Genomic DNA, 15,090 nt, shown 5'->3' with positions numbered 1-15,090 from the left:
GCTTTTCTAGCCAAGTCCATGGGTATTGTCATTGTACATTTCAACTAAACAGTCTACAAATAAACAGTATTATTCTTCATTACACTTTCTTGGAAAGTCTTGAAATTTAAAAAGCAGAATGTAAAGGAGATTTTTTCAAAAACATGCTTAAAGCCGATCATAAAACAAACGTTCTTGCTTATGGTCTTACCATGTCGAAATCATCCTGCACCGTGAGCTTCAGTCCCTTCACGTTTATCTCCAGGATGCAGGATGACGGTGGATTGTAATGTACAGTCAGTCTCCTGTTCATCGCAATCTGGAAAAAACAAACATTATAAAACAACATTATCAGTCTAAAAATATGTTCACACGACAACGATTGACAAAAAACGGAAATGTTGTCAAAGACAATATTGTCAAAACGATCCCCATTCACACAGATCAGCAAAAACAACTAAAAATGTTGTATTATGCTGCCAGGCCAGTAGTTGGCGATGTCACTTTGTATAGAAAAACTACTCGCCTATAGACTGAACAAATAATACTCATGCGCATTACATCGTCATTTCACAAATTTGCACTTTGAAACCCGTTTTCAAAAGTTTGCGTTTTCAGGCACCCAAAACTCCATTGTCGTAAATAATGTAAATAAACGCCAAAACGCATAAAAAGTTTTTAGTTTTTAGTTGGAAGCGATGTTGTGTTAACGCCCCTAATAAAGAAGATTTGAACACCATAATTTAGGGTCAGTTTACATGACGCCGTTTTCAACTAAAAACTAAAAACTTTTAATGCGTTTTGGCGTTTATTTACATGATAACAGCATTTTGGGGACCTGAAAATGCAAGCTTTTGAAAACGTGTTTCAAAGTGCAAGTTTTTGAAACAAATTTGTGATACAGTGATGTCGTGCGCATATGTATTACAAGTTCAGTCTATAGGTGCCTAGTTTTTCTTTACAAAGTGACATCGCTTTGACAACGCTGTCGTCTGTATGCAAAAAACACGAAGGAAAAACTTTTTCCATTTTTAGTACATTGTTGTCATGTAAACGTACCCTTAGAGCACAGGTGTCAAACACAAAGCCTGCGGGCCGAATACGGCCCACAAAGGTGTCCAATCTGGCCCAGGGGATGATTTGAACAATCATAAAAAACAGTTATGTATGGTCCACCAGCCATAAATCCGAATGGTTATTTGTTTTATTTTGGCCAATATCTATTCTGGACTTGCAAACAAAAAGCTTTGCAATCATTTCCCAAACTGTCGTTTGTGTGGATTTATTACGAAGTCTGTGAACAGGACGTTAACACAGCCACATGCTGAATACGTACGCAAAGAGAAGAACATAGACGTGCCAGCAGAGCAAATACTGTACCAGGCTTAGCTCACTGTTTGTGAAATATAGGAAGAAAAATATAAATGTTGATTTGGGTTTTATATGAATGGAACGGTCTTCAGAAAGGTTTCGTAGCCTATTTTATAAGTGCAGCGCTGCTTTGTGTACAGCGGTAACCAAGGAAACACTATATCGCTGCTGTTCCACAAGCGCCACCTACTGTTAGAGAGTGAATTTGCATTTTCATTCAGTCCATCTGCTATTTTGGTTTTGTGCAGGTGTCTTATGTAGCATAATTTCACAAAGCTATAAAGTCAGACCATGCTGTTTTTTTTTTTTTTTTTCTGTAAATCTTGAAATTATTCAATCTAATTTAAATTAAAACAACTGCTCATGCTCAAAATGAAGTGGTGCCTGTATACCAAATGGCTACACATATTTTTTGTTCAAGGCCAGTTTGGCCTGTTATAGAACAAATAAACAACAAATAAAAAAATATATTGGCAACCGGTATCAAATTTGCTCCAAAAAAATGGAACTGACCATATATTAAATAAATGTAATTACCAATATTAAATAAAACATTATTTTAAAAATCTAATAAAGTCTTTTCACAGTAAAAACAAATCCAGTTTTCGAAGAGCAGTGTGTTTTTTTCTTGCAAATTAATGTGTAGTTTCTATGGTTAATATTGATGTAACTGTCAGCTCATTAAGGTTTAAAAAAAAATATATATATGGTTACATTTTTTCACATCTGGCCCTCAACCTAAAATGAGTTTGACACCCCTGCCTTAGAGGATGTTTTACCATATGCTCAACCCATCTAATTCCATCACTATGTTTGTTTGTTTGTTATGTTTGTTGTAACATTATAAAAAAAGAGTAGCAAAGTTTGCCAGACTTGCAAGTTTTGCATAAAACATTATTACTTTTTTTTCTTAATTTAAAACATACAGTGAGAGTGAAATTGAATGTAAATCATGTACAAACCTTTTGCATAGCTGCACATAGAACATCATTGCCTTTATGATTCAATACTTGAACCGAGCCAAGGAATTTCATTGTATATTTCTCCATCCATTCAGTACTTTTTGCTAATGAGAACAAGACAGAGATATGACGACCATGTAAACAGTTAGTATTGTTAAGTAATTAAAACACAGTAGAGTCATCTGAAAACACTACATGTCAAAAGCTGAATTTTCAGCATCATTACTCCAGTCTTCAGTGTCACATGATCATTCAGAAATCATTCTAACATGCAGATTTGTGCTCAAAAACATTTCTTCTTATTATTAATGTTAAAAACAGTTGTGTTGCTTCAAATTTTTGTAAAAACTGGTACACTACCATTAAAAAGTTTGGGGTAAGTAAGATTTGTTTTTCAAAAGGTGACACTAAAGACATTTAAAATGTTACAAAAAAAAAAAAATCTATTTGAAATAAATAGAAAGCTGTTCTTTTGAATTTCTGTTCCTCAAAGAATCCTGAAAAAAGTTTTCCACAAAAATATGAAGCAGCACAACTGTTTTCAACATTGACAATAATAATAAATGTTTCTTGAGCAGTAAATCAGCATATTAGAATGATTTCTGAAGGATCATGTGACACTGAAGACTGGAGTAATGATGCTGAAAATTCAGCTTTGCCTTCAGAGGAAATATATTAAATTTTATAATATATTACACTAGAAAACGGTTTTGAATTGTAATAATATTTCAGTATTTTATGAAATTAAATCTTTTGTGAATGGAATCAGGACGTCATCCTAATCTCCAACTCTTACCATTTAAAGTTAGTTCTTGCTCCTTAAAGACCTCAGTGGCGTAATAGGCTGGAAAGATCCCTCGTGCTCCTGTTCTCATGTTGTATCCCTCATACCAATAATCTTCATCCTGCACTTCCACCAGCAGAGGGTCATTGACCTCCAACTCCAGCTCATCATCATGACGAGGGACAAATCTGGCAAAAAAGACATCCATGAGGCGAGGAAAATTTGTTTTTTTTGTATCTGGGTTGCTCTCAAATGGTAAAATGTGTCTTGTTTGTGTCCCAGTGACTTGCTACTGATATGATTAACTACATACTAATCTTGTTTGCATATTTTAACTTTGCATTGCATGAGTGTAGTGCAATTTTATTATTTTTTTTTTTTTTTAGATATTTGTTTTGTCATATCAACAAATCTGCTGCTGATGCATTTGGGTTGTAAAGAAGCATTATTAAATAATTTCCCCATTTATTTACATTTAAAAAATTATTATTTTATTTTTTTGGAAAATCAAATTTAGTGACATCATAAAAAAAAAAAAAAAATGACCACATGATTTATACCACAATTTCCTCTGATATCATTATACATTTAAATATATGATTTTTTTTTTTTTTTTTTTTTTTTTTTTGAGTATATGAACTAACAGACTAATGGGGCTAAAATAACGCACGTCATAAAAACTACTCATACTTTGCAAAGCTTTATTCAATTCATATGTAAGAATTCACATTCTTGAAAAATTTGTTCACTGCCTTTTAAAATTAAATGATTTTTTAAAAATCCTGAAATTTTTGAGTCACAAATGGAGCCATTTTCTGAGAATGACTTTCCTGAATTCATTCAGGACTTCTCTATAGGATTGATCTATAGCATGATCATCTGAAAAAACAAAACAAATGCATTATCAGTTACACATGTGTGCTGTGCTCTTTAATAGTGGTGTGTCAGTCTGTTTCACCTGTAGACGGCTTTGTGTGTCTGGTCCCTCTCCTCTCCATTAATTATGCAGGAAAATAAGCCAAAAGATTCTGTACCTAAAGACATCAGCAATTAGTATGTTTCAGCCTGTGATATAAACACTTTCACAAAATCATGGTCACACTGGTCTATCCTTATCTGCAGCTGAAATAACTGAATAAAACAAATATCTAAAAGCTTGAATGGGTTTTTAAGGTTCTTTTGGAATAAACAAACAAACTGTGTTGATTAACAAAAGCAGTATAGAAGTGGATACAGTAGAAGTGGATAAAAAAACACTGTAGCACTTATATATATATTTAAAAGTTAAGAAATAAATTGTTTTTTTGTGAAGAGACATCTGAATGGTGTACACTCACACTTAAATATTGTACTCATTTATAGTCATGGATGTGTATTCCCAAATTGTGGAAATGAGACCTGATTGCTTAGTTTTAATAGTTTTTAAAAGTAACCAAAATGCTAAACATTAAAATTAAAGCAGAACAAACATAAACAGAAATTTTGTTTGAAACGAGCTTGTTCAGTTATGGTTGGTTATGATCTGATGTGACTTTTATATTTTTAAGCTCTAAACAACAACAACGATAATAATGTTGCAATAGATAATTTATCAGATTTTTTAAATATTTCTATTGTTGAGACCAATTCAAAAGTATGGAATGTATAAAATATAAAAACTTGCAAAAATTAAGAAAAAATAATTAAAATTACATTTAAAAATGCATTTTTATTTACAGTAAAGTACCCTCAATTTCTTTCTTTCTTTCTTTCTTTCTTTCTTTCTTTCTTTCTTTCTTTCTTTCTTTCTTTCTTTCTCTCTTTCTTTCTTTTTAATACATGTGACCTTGAAGTAATCCAAAAGTAATCAGATTACATTAGTTTCATATTGTGGTACTTGGATTACGTTACTGAATACTTTTTTATGAAGTAATTTGTACCTGTAACGGAATACATTTTTAAAGTAACCCTCCCAAGCCTGATAGTTTTGGGAACACTTTAAAGGTCTCATTTATTAACATAAGTTAAACATTTACTAACAAACTAAAAATGAACAATAAATTCTTACAGCATTCATTATTTTTTGTTGTTAGTTAATAAAAATGTTTATGTTCATGTTAGTTCAAGGTGCATTAACTAATGTTAACAGATACAACTTTTGATCTAAAAAATGTTTTAGTAAAGGTTGAGATTAACATTGACTAAAGGCTGGAATACACTACACGACTTTTAAGGTCTGAACAGATTTTTAAACAGCAGACATACACTTTGTAAATAGTTACAGAGAAAAGTTGGGCATCACACACTACCAGACTTTAAAACAGTTTGCGCACGACTGGTGAAACAAACGCAGGCGATGATATGACCCACAGGAGTGGAAGATACCGCCTGGGGTGTGTAGATGCGGTCAGTATGGACTAAACATACAACAGGAGTTAGAGATAATTGGCATAATTTTATCTATGTTGTTACCATCAATATATAATCCATTATCAGTAGCTGTTTATACATTTAATGTAATGTGATAATGAAGAATGTTAACATAATAATGAATGAATCAGGATTTACCTCAGAATGTGGTTTGATAAATCTATCAAGACAAAGCTAACAGTAGGCTGCAGTACTTGCTGAAGCAATTTTTCCTTCATGATGAGGTTCCATTTAGGATTCTTCTGTGATTTTTCCGTATTTATAAGGATTTCCATAATTTTCGACCATGGAGCAACGTGAGCTGCTTTAACCCCACTGTGTGAATACCGCAAAGGGACTTAACAAACGGCAGATGATGAGTTTTGAGGCTACATTTATTTCATGCACCATCTAGCGGCTGTAAGCGGTATATCCAACATGATCACTCGTCAAGCGGAGTAAATTTTGACAGCAAATTTTGATTTAGTTTTAGTAGTATTTGGACTAAAATGGCATTTAGTTTTAGTCATATTTTGGTCATCAGAAATTGTTTTAGTTTTAGTCTAGTTTTAGTCCACTAAATCTACAGAAGATTTAGTCGACTAAAATCTAATTTAGTTAAATTGTAATACATTAAGTAAGCATTTCTCTAACATACACAGATCAATTACACTGACATCTGATATTCTTCAAACTGTTTATGTTGCCTTAAGACAACCAAATGTACTTTACTCGCCACAGTGCACGGTTTTTGACTGTTCAAGTGCAAAAAGACATTAAAAAGAGCTCAATTCAGTACTTGTCAGGGATTGACACACTTATCACTGAGGTAGTTTTTGTTTAAAATTTTGATTAGATTTGATTTTTATTTTTTCTGCTTTCATTGTAATTTTCCTTAAAAGTTTTAGTAATTTTTTGTGTTTGTCTTTTAGTTTTTGCTTTTAAATGTCTAAGCTTTTTTTAATTTTTTTATTTCTGTTTTAGTTATTTTAGTACATCAGGTTAAGCTAAATAAACTAGATGAGAAAATATATTTTTTTTTTATTTCAGTTAACGTTCTTTTCAAGTAATGACGTTTTTTTTTTATGGTTTTAGGTTAACTATAATAACCTTTACTTGTAAAATTGAATAATGTGTCAAATAATGTTCTTAGTCTTTCCTTCCTGTGACAGAAGATACAGTAGTTCACTATAAATTAAATAGAAATTAAATTAAATACAGTGTGTAAACAAAACAACAATAATGACCAGGGGAAAAATAATAATAAACCATCCTGAAATACACAGTGACTCTTATTCTGAAATGTCTGCAGTCTGCACTGTAGCAGGCTGCTCATTTAAGTTCAGATGAGGGAGATAAAATATGCATTCTTACAACCACATAAAACATATTATCATATAAACATTGTCATAATTCATCAACATTAGCTTATAAGCAATCGCTTGGCATAAATGTGCGCTATTCATTGATTGCGAAATAGTCTGAAGTGTTGCTGGGCGAGCCTGTAGAGCGTGCAACAGCGCCACTTTTCCCTCGGTTAGATCAGCATGTTACACCTCAAATATCTTCCCAAGTACTCCTGACTGGATATCTTACCAAATTGTCTCTCTCTTTCATTGTTGTCTCATTTTTATTCATTTACAAAAATTAGAGTAGATTTTCGTCATAGTTTTTGTCATTTAAAAAAAAAAACACATTTTATTTAGTCATTGTCTCGTTTTCGTACGTGAAAAAATGTTGTTGACAAAAAATTATGACAAAAATTATTCGTCAACGAAACTAACACTGGCGGCAAGCTTGTGATCCGTGAACTGTATGGAAAGTTTTTCCTACTTTTTTGTCTTTACCCTATCTTGTAAGTCATCTCCATTTTCATCTCGATCTTTGTGACTTCGCACTCTTAATTTCCATTGTCTGGTCAGCGTATGACTGTATTATGTACAGTATTTATTAGCGATGCGTCATACACTATGATATGTGTTATGAAATCGGCTCAAAATATCAAACATGTTTGTGCACATCATACACCACGCGATTTTCCATGGATTCTGTCAACCCCGAGCGCACAAAATCTGAGCAAAAGTTGTGTCGTGTATCACAGCCTTAATGTTAATAAATACTGTAGAAGCATTGTTAGTTCATGTTAATTAATGTAGTTAATCAGTGTTAACAAATAAAACCTTATTGTAAAGTTGTTTGTATGGCGCAGGTCACCCCCTCAAGTTTAAGACTATATATCATAAAGAATTCTCAGGCTCATTGGCTGCTGCCCCTCTAGATGCGCTAGTAGCGTAGTGTTGTTCACTGTTATGAAGAGCAAAAATTAGACAGCACTTATTTATCGTGCTTTACCAGCAGAGACAACGGGAGAATCTGTACCTGTACTGACGAAGAAACAGAAAAGCTCTGAAGACAGAGAGACAGATAAAGACATAAACGAGCGTAAACACTGGTACAGTGGATACAAGGAGGAAAGATTGATGACGGAGAAAATTCCGAGTAGTAGTGACGCCCAATATGCCTTTTTGTCAGACAGGTAAGAGTCAAGAGAATTAATTACTGAGTTTTAGACTGCTCTCTAAAACTCACTAGTGTAATTCACATTAAACTCAGAGATGATCATGCTGGTCCCTGCCAATAGATGTTTTCAGATAGATAGACTGATTGATTGATTGATTGATACTAATTATGACATTTCTACTAGTATGTTGTTAAAACGGTTCATTTGTAAACAATCCATCTTTTAATTAACCATCTTTTAGAAACACTAAAAACTCTTCATCTAAAATCTGTCGGTGTTGGACAGTGTGACACTGCAAAAAGAGTGATTATTTTGATCTCATAATTTGTAATATTTGTTTTTTCTTTTTCTTTTTGTACTGAACATTATTTTCTCATCCAAAAAGCTTTTCAAGAAGGCACAATTCTATCGGCCAAATGCTCCTGACATCCAGTAATCCAAGGACTGCATAAATAAACTGTGAACTGATGAAACCTTGGTGTGGCATGTCGCATTGAGACTGACAAAAACAACTGCAACCAGAGTACTGTTCATTTGTTACAAACATGCATGCTCATCATCATTTGATGTTGGCAAACCATGCAGAAAACTTTAACAAATGTAGAAAAGAAAAGAGTTTTAGTATCTAGAGATTTCATTGAAACACATTACACTACTGGTCAAAAGTTTGGAATTATTAAGACTTTTATATGTTTTTGAAAGAAGTCTCCTATACTCACGAAGGCTTTATTTGATCAAAAATGCAGTAAAAACAGTAATATTGTGAAACAGTATTACTATTTAAAAGAATGCAAATGTGCAAATGTGATGCAAAGCTGAATTTTCTGCATCATTACTCATTTTTTGGTCCTATTATTACTCCTATTATTGGTGCACAAGTATTAAAGGGTTAGTTCACCCCAAAATAATGAAAATGATGTCATTTATTACCCACCCTCATGCCGTTCCACACCCGTAAGAACTTTGTTCATCTTCGAAACGTAAATTAAGATATTTTTGTTAAAATCCGATGGCTCAGTGAGGCCTTCATAGCCAGCAATGAAATTTCCTCTCTCAAGATCCATAAGCGTACTAGAAACATATTTAAATCAGTTCATGTGAGTATAGTGGTTCAATATTAATATTATAAAGCAACGAAAATATTATTTGTGCACCAAAAAACGACTTATATAGTGATGGCCGATTTCAAAACACTGCTTCAGGAAGCTTCAGAGCATTATGAATCTTTTGTGTCAAATCAGTGGTTCGGAGGGCCAAAGTCATGTGATTTCAGCAGTTTGGTGGTTTGACATGCAACACGTTGATTCATAACGCTCTGAAGCTTCCTGAAGCACTGTTTTGAAATCGGCCATCACTAAATAAGTCGTTATTTTGTTTTTTTGCCGCACCAAAAATATTCTTGTCGCTTTATAATATTAATATTGAACCACTGTACTCACATGAACTGATTTAAATATGTTTTTAGTACATTAATGGATCTTGGGAGAGGAAATGTCATTGCTGGCTATGGAGGCTTCAATGAGCCATCGGATTTCAACAAAAATATCTTAATTTACATTCCAAAGATGAACGAAGGTGTGGAATGGCATGAGGGTGAGTAATAAAATACATTATTTTAATTTTTGGGTGAACTAACCCTTTAATAATAGTTCTTATTATTATCAATGTTGAAAATATATATTTTTTTTTTTTGCTTAATATGTCTGTGGAAACCGAGATTATTATTATTTTTTTTTCTGCATTCTTTTATGAAAAGAATAGCATTTCTTTTTGAAATAAATTTTTTTTGTAACATTTAATGTGATCATACAAAATTTTGACCAATAGTGTACAAATGATAAAAACGATACAAAAGCATACCACTTACTGGAGGAGCGTGAGCAGCCATTCATGAAAACATTAACAAACTTTCGAGAAAATGGCATGTCAGCCTCAGGGGTAGAATCCTCTGACAGGCACGTTGAAGCTTTGATCCCACTTTGTTTTCTTCCTTTGTCTTCATTCTCATCCTCCTCATACTCTTTCTCAAGAGTAGACTCGTATGGAGAGGTAACACAGTTATCATAGATGGTGGCCGAATCACTGTCATCGCTGTAGCCACGATAACAATCTTTTAAACTGACAAGTTCCAGCTGATCGTGCTCATCCACGACCAATGTGTATTTGACCGAATCGTACGAAAGTCCACTTGCGTCAGAGTTGCTCATGGAAGTTTTCAGCATTCCCGACAAGCTCTCGTGATGGGCGTGAGCCTCGCCAGCGCCACAGTCTCTATAACACAGATCTTCTGCTCCAGTTACTTCTTCACCGCTACTGTCAGCAGCCAAAGCTTCCACACAAGAAAAATAGGAAGGGGGTTGCAGATCCTGTTCATTGTATGGAGGGGGGGCTTCGTTGTCAGAGCTGGCTAAGGTCACCTGGGAAAGCGCTGGCGTTTTCTCATTCTGCAGAGCCTCAGTGCAACGCTGTATTGGCGTCAGATAGATCTCCTCTGTAGGCTCAAGCCGAACGTCCGTATGATAACGGATCCGCTCGCAGTGCCCCAGTTCTCTGTGTACATCTCTGGCTTTACATGGGACAGACAGTACAGCAGAAGGGGCAGGAGCTTGAGAATGTTTGGGCTTGTCGGTAGAGGTGCCACAGTCTTTCATTTGAGTCCGACTCCGACCGCTGCCCGGTTGGTGCTTCTCCTCATCGCTTAGACATGTGTGTTCACGAGATGGTGTCAGTTCACCTGGTTTCAGTAGAATCAAGCACAAAAAAGTGAATTGATAGATTACCAATCAAGTCAATGCTATGGAAGCTTGTTCCGCCACTGAATAATACAAATAAAAAAGGTAATAGTGATTTTTTTTATCTCACAATTCAGACTTGAGTTCTTGGAATTTGGAACTGCGCGTTATAAATTCATATAGACGTCCAATTCTGACATGTCTGAATTGTGAGATAAAAATGTTACAATTACCTTTTTTTTTTCTGTGGTGGAAAAAAAAAAAATTGTGAGATGTGAACTTGTAATTATGCCTTTATAACTGGCAATTGTGAGATATAAACTTACAATTGATAGATAAATAGTTGCAATTACCCTGCAGAAACAAGCTTTCGTACTACACACTGGACACACATACACACACACTGGTTTCCATGTTTTATGGGGACCTCCCATATAGACATAATGATTCTTATACTGTACAAACTGTATATTCTATCCCCCTACACTAAACCTACCCTTTACAGAAAACTTTCTTTATTTTTAGATTTTCAAAACACATTTAGTATGATTTATAAGCTGTTTTCCTCATGGCGATCAAAAAAATGGCCCCATAAGGTCAAAATTTACTGTTATTACTATCCTTGTGGGGACATTTGGTGACTTTCATAATTTAGGGAATACCAGGTGTACACCCTAAATTATTTATCAGTGATGAAAGTATAGTAACATTCTGATGGATTAAAAATGGCTTGATTTGTTCTTTAAACAGACAGACCAACAAGTTAGGAATGCCTGTATATCCCATTGTTTGGCTAGAGTGCACATGCAAACATGTTTTTGTAGATGAGTAGACTAAATCAAATTCACATGACCATAGTTGGCAGCAACATTGCTGCTCTTTTGTCATTGACACAACAGAGCTAGGGAAGTTAGGCATACAATGAGCTACAGTCAAACCAAAATTTAATCAGACACCTTGAACATTTCATTCATTAATACAGTTGATTCACTATAGTTTAAAATAAATGGTAATAAAAAGATCTCAGACATAAACTGTGTCAGAAAAAAAAATCTTAATTATGTCAGATAACACTTGGTCAGGTCAAAGTGTTTGAATAATTTTTGACTCCAAATTTTTATCAGTTTTACTGGTAGTCCACTGTATGAAGAATTTTTGGGTATAATATGTCACAGTTTACTTTATTTTTCTATCCTCACTGACATAAATGAACTATAGTGTCCTGCATCCACTAATAAAATATATAAAAATATAAAAAAATCTCTGAATAATTTTTGGTTTGACTGTAGCTCATTACTTACGAAATTGACTTGCTTAATATTGAACTTATATACTTTAAAATAATATACTTAAGTGGGAACTGAATGTAATTTGCATGTTAATACCAACTATAAATCAATAAATGTGTACACTGTAAACAAAGATCTCTATACTCACCTGTTTTAAGGGGCGGCAAGGTCTGAGAGATTTTCTGCTGCCAGCTGTACTTCTTCGCAAATGAGTTGTTGTTTAAAGTGTCCTGTTGATGAGATACCACAGAGAAGCTATAGCATACTTTCATAGTGGTCTTGCAATATATTGCAGATAAACTGTGCATAGCATGCACATTTTTTTGGTTTACATGGAATAACTAGATGCACTGGGTACTGTACCCTGAACGCTTAAAGGGTTAGTTCAACCAAAAATGAAAATTCTGTCAGTAATTACTCACCCTCATGTAGTCCCAAACCTGTAAGACTTTCGTTAATCTTCAAAACACAAATGAAGATCTTTTTTTGATTAAATCTGAGATCTTTCTGTCCCTCCATAGACAGCTACGCAACTACCACTTTGATGCTTCAAAAAGTTTATAAAAAGAATGTAAAACTAATTCACATGTCTTGAGCGGTTTAGTTAAAATTTTCCAAAGAGACACGATCACTATATGATCAACAGATTAAATGTAGGCATATAAACATTCATTAACTCACACATCAGTTGTGGTAAATGGAAGCTCAAGCATGTCTGCTTGATGTGTGCGAGAACCAATGAGGTTCATTCTCGTGTGTTATGCAGCACGTTTGTGTTTTCACAAGAGGTTTGTTCTCGCTCTTCAAGCAGGTTCGGTTGAGCTTCTGGTTATGAACATGTTATTTGCATGTTAATAAAAGACTCAATTCACTCTGTTCATCATATAATGCGATCGAGTCTCTTCGGAAAATTTGGATTAAACCACTCAATTAACTTACAACAAACTTACGGGTTTGGAACGACATGAGGGTGAGTAATTACAGACAGAATTTATGGATGAACTAACTTTTTTAAAGCTAATTAAACATTTTCTGCCACATAAACCTGTGCCCTCAGTTAAGTTTAATAATACAAGAGTGTTCTGTAAATGTGTTGCATTTAAAACCAAGTCTTTTTGATGGACTCCAAAAGACCTCCCTCTCTTTCTCAGATTCTTTCTCACTCTCAATACCTCTTACAATAATGCCCACTCTTTTTGTCCATACGGACCCATATTAACATTCCCCACACAGACCATGAGCTTTAAATCATTCCTCCACCATACATAAAAGCAGAGGTGTAAAGTAACGGATTAGATATATACTCGTTACGATACACTCTTAAAGATTTCTTAAATTATTAGATATTAAAAGTAAAGATTTCACAAGGGGGTTTTTTAAGCAGCGATGCCATATAGAAGAACCATTTTCAGTCCTTTGGTTCTCATTTTGTGGATTGAAAATGTTCTGTGAATGTTAAAGGTTCTTCATGGAACCATCAATGCCAATTAAGAACTTTTATTTTTAAGAGTGTAATTAAGTAGCTTTTTTCAGGACTTTATTTAGTTGTTTTATTTAAATGCTGTACTTTTACTCTGCCATTTTCCCTTTAAATGTGTTCACTACTTATCTTCCTAAAAAAAAAAAAAATAACCAACTGGTTCTGACAAAACAAAACAAAAAAAGCAACTGTCAGAGGCAAACACTGTTTCTCTTTCAGCATTTCTGCTCATGTTCTGGTGAGAGCGCTCACTCACAGTGTTTATTCAAACAGAAAATATCAACCCCTCTAAATAACAATGATGTGGTCATACTTTATTGTTCAATGGGGGCCAAGCACTAACAAGCCCAAATACATGACTGTATTTTATAAAGAAGACATTTATGGAAAAACAAGACCAAAGTCAATTATTTTAATTATATTTTCTCAGTTTGTTTTTAAAATTTTTTAGAATTACAGTGTTTAAGCTACATTTTTAAATTATAGCATGCAATGTTATAAATATATTTTTGGGAAATACTAATACTCTTACTGTGATTATTTTTTTTTTTTTCAGTACTTTTTCTAACCGCCAAATATTCCCCCAAATGTAATCATGATCACATACACAGAGGTGTAGTTTTATTTTAACTAATTACTAAAAACCTACTTACAAATATTTTAAGTCATTTCAAGTTCAAATGTTAAAGAATGTGATGATGACAGAGTGGGTGTGTTAAATTAGTCAATCCAGTTGCAAGACTGACAGACGAGCATTATTGCATTGGAGGGTAATGAGCCAATCATATCACAACGCATTCAGGCATCACCTCCTCTCACTTGACTTTTTGGAAGTGTATTATCACGCTCTATTAGCTCAATTTGCTGTGGTAGAACATGATGAGCTCAAAAGAGACGCTGCCTCCCTCTGAAACTTCATCGACGGGTGTTGCTATTGGATGCTATCACTGTCATTTATTTTCTTTTCATAAATCGTTTAGGAGGCACTGCTTACCTTGCCTCATCAGAGAAAATGCACCTGCATACTGTCATATCTTTACATACCAATCTGTTTATTACCTGAGTCCGGGGCACCTGTGGAAATAAGTTGAGAGTGGTCGGTCTTTTTGGACGGTAGGTATCCATGGTGAAAGGAGCAGCAGAATCCATAGATGCTTTGCTGTCGTATCGACAAGCCACTCTTTGGCTCCTATCGACAGCATCAGTAAGATGTAAAGGATGTGTCTCTGCCTGGATCTGACCCACTGCGCCTGCCTCCACCTTGTCCAAGCCACTATTGGGTGCTTGAATCACATGATCCTGCAGGGGTTGGAAAGATCGGCTGTCAATCACAGAAGAGAGTGAATGAAAAAGCAAGAGGGGAGATGAGGGCCACTGACTCAACCATTAGAACAAGCAATGACATCAGACTTTTCGGTGCCGGCTAAGCCACGAGAACAAGAGACAGGGGGAGGGGTTTGGGACAAAGACTATTCATGTTGGTGTTTACCCACTGCATTACAATGAGACACATGCTTTCAGCTCTCGTTATATGCAAAAGTTTGCAAGATTTGTACAGATTTTGATTTAGGCAAGTGCTGTGAA

At 34.4% G+C, this 15,090-nt stretch overlaps 1 protein-coding gene across 2 annotated transcripts in view; it reads right to left on the bottom strand.

Annotated features, from left to right (window-relative positions):
- Positions 1–15,090, bottom strand: part of mapk8ip1b (mitogen-activated protein kinase 8 interacting protein 1b) — a 32,759-nt gene that overhangs the window by 3,496 nt on the left and 14,173 nt on the right. Inside the window, exons 4-10 of one of the 2 annotated variants that reach the window (XM_067399953.1) lie at positions 14,566–14,805; positions 12,175–12,256; positions 9,873–10,739; positions 4,055–4,130; positions 3,109–3,284; positions 2,313–2,416; positions 191–298 (exon numbers count right to left, since the gene is read on the bottom strand). In XM_067399953.1, coding sequence (XP_067256054.1) covers positions 191–298; positions 2,313–2,416; positions 3,109–3,284; positions 4,055–4,130; positions 9,873–10,739; positions 12,175–12,256; positions 14,566–14,805 — 1,653 coding nt within the window. The remainder of the gene's footprint in view (positions 1–190; positions 299–2,312; positions 2,417–3,108; positions 3,285–4,054; positions 4,131–9,872; positions 10,740–12,174; positions 12,257–14,565; positions 14,806–15,090) is intronic. The other variant, XM_067399954.1, reaches the window with a different exon arrangement.

This window comes from Chanodichthys erythropterus, chromosome 11, assembly GCF_024489055.1.
Source record: "Chanodichthys erythropterus isolate Z2021 chromosome 11, ASM2448905v1, whole genome shotgun sequence".
In the NCBI taxonomy this organism is placed as follows: Eukaryota; Metazoa; Chordata; class Actinopteri; order Cypriniformes; family Xenocyprididae; genus Chanodichthys; species Chanodichthys erythropterus.
Note: the sequence above shows the minus strand (reverse complement) of the source record. Positions and strands in the feature narration are given on the sequence as shown.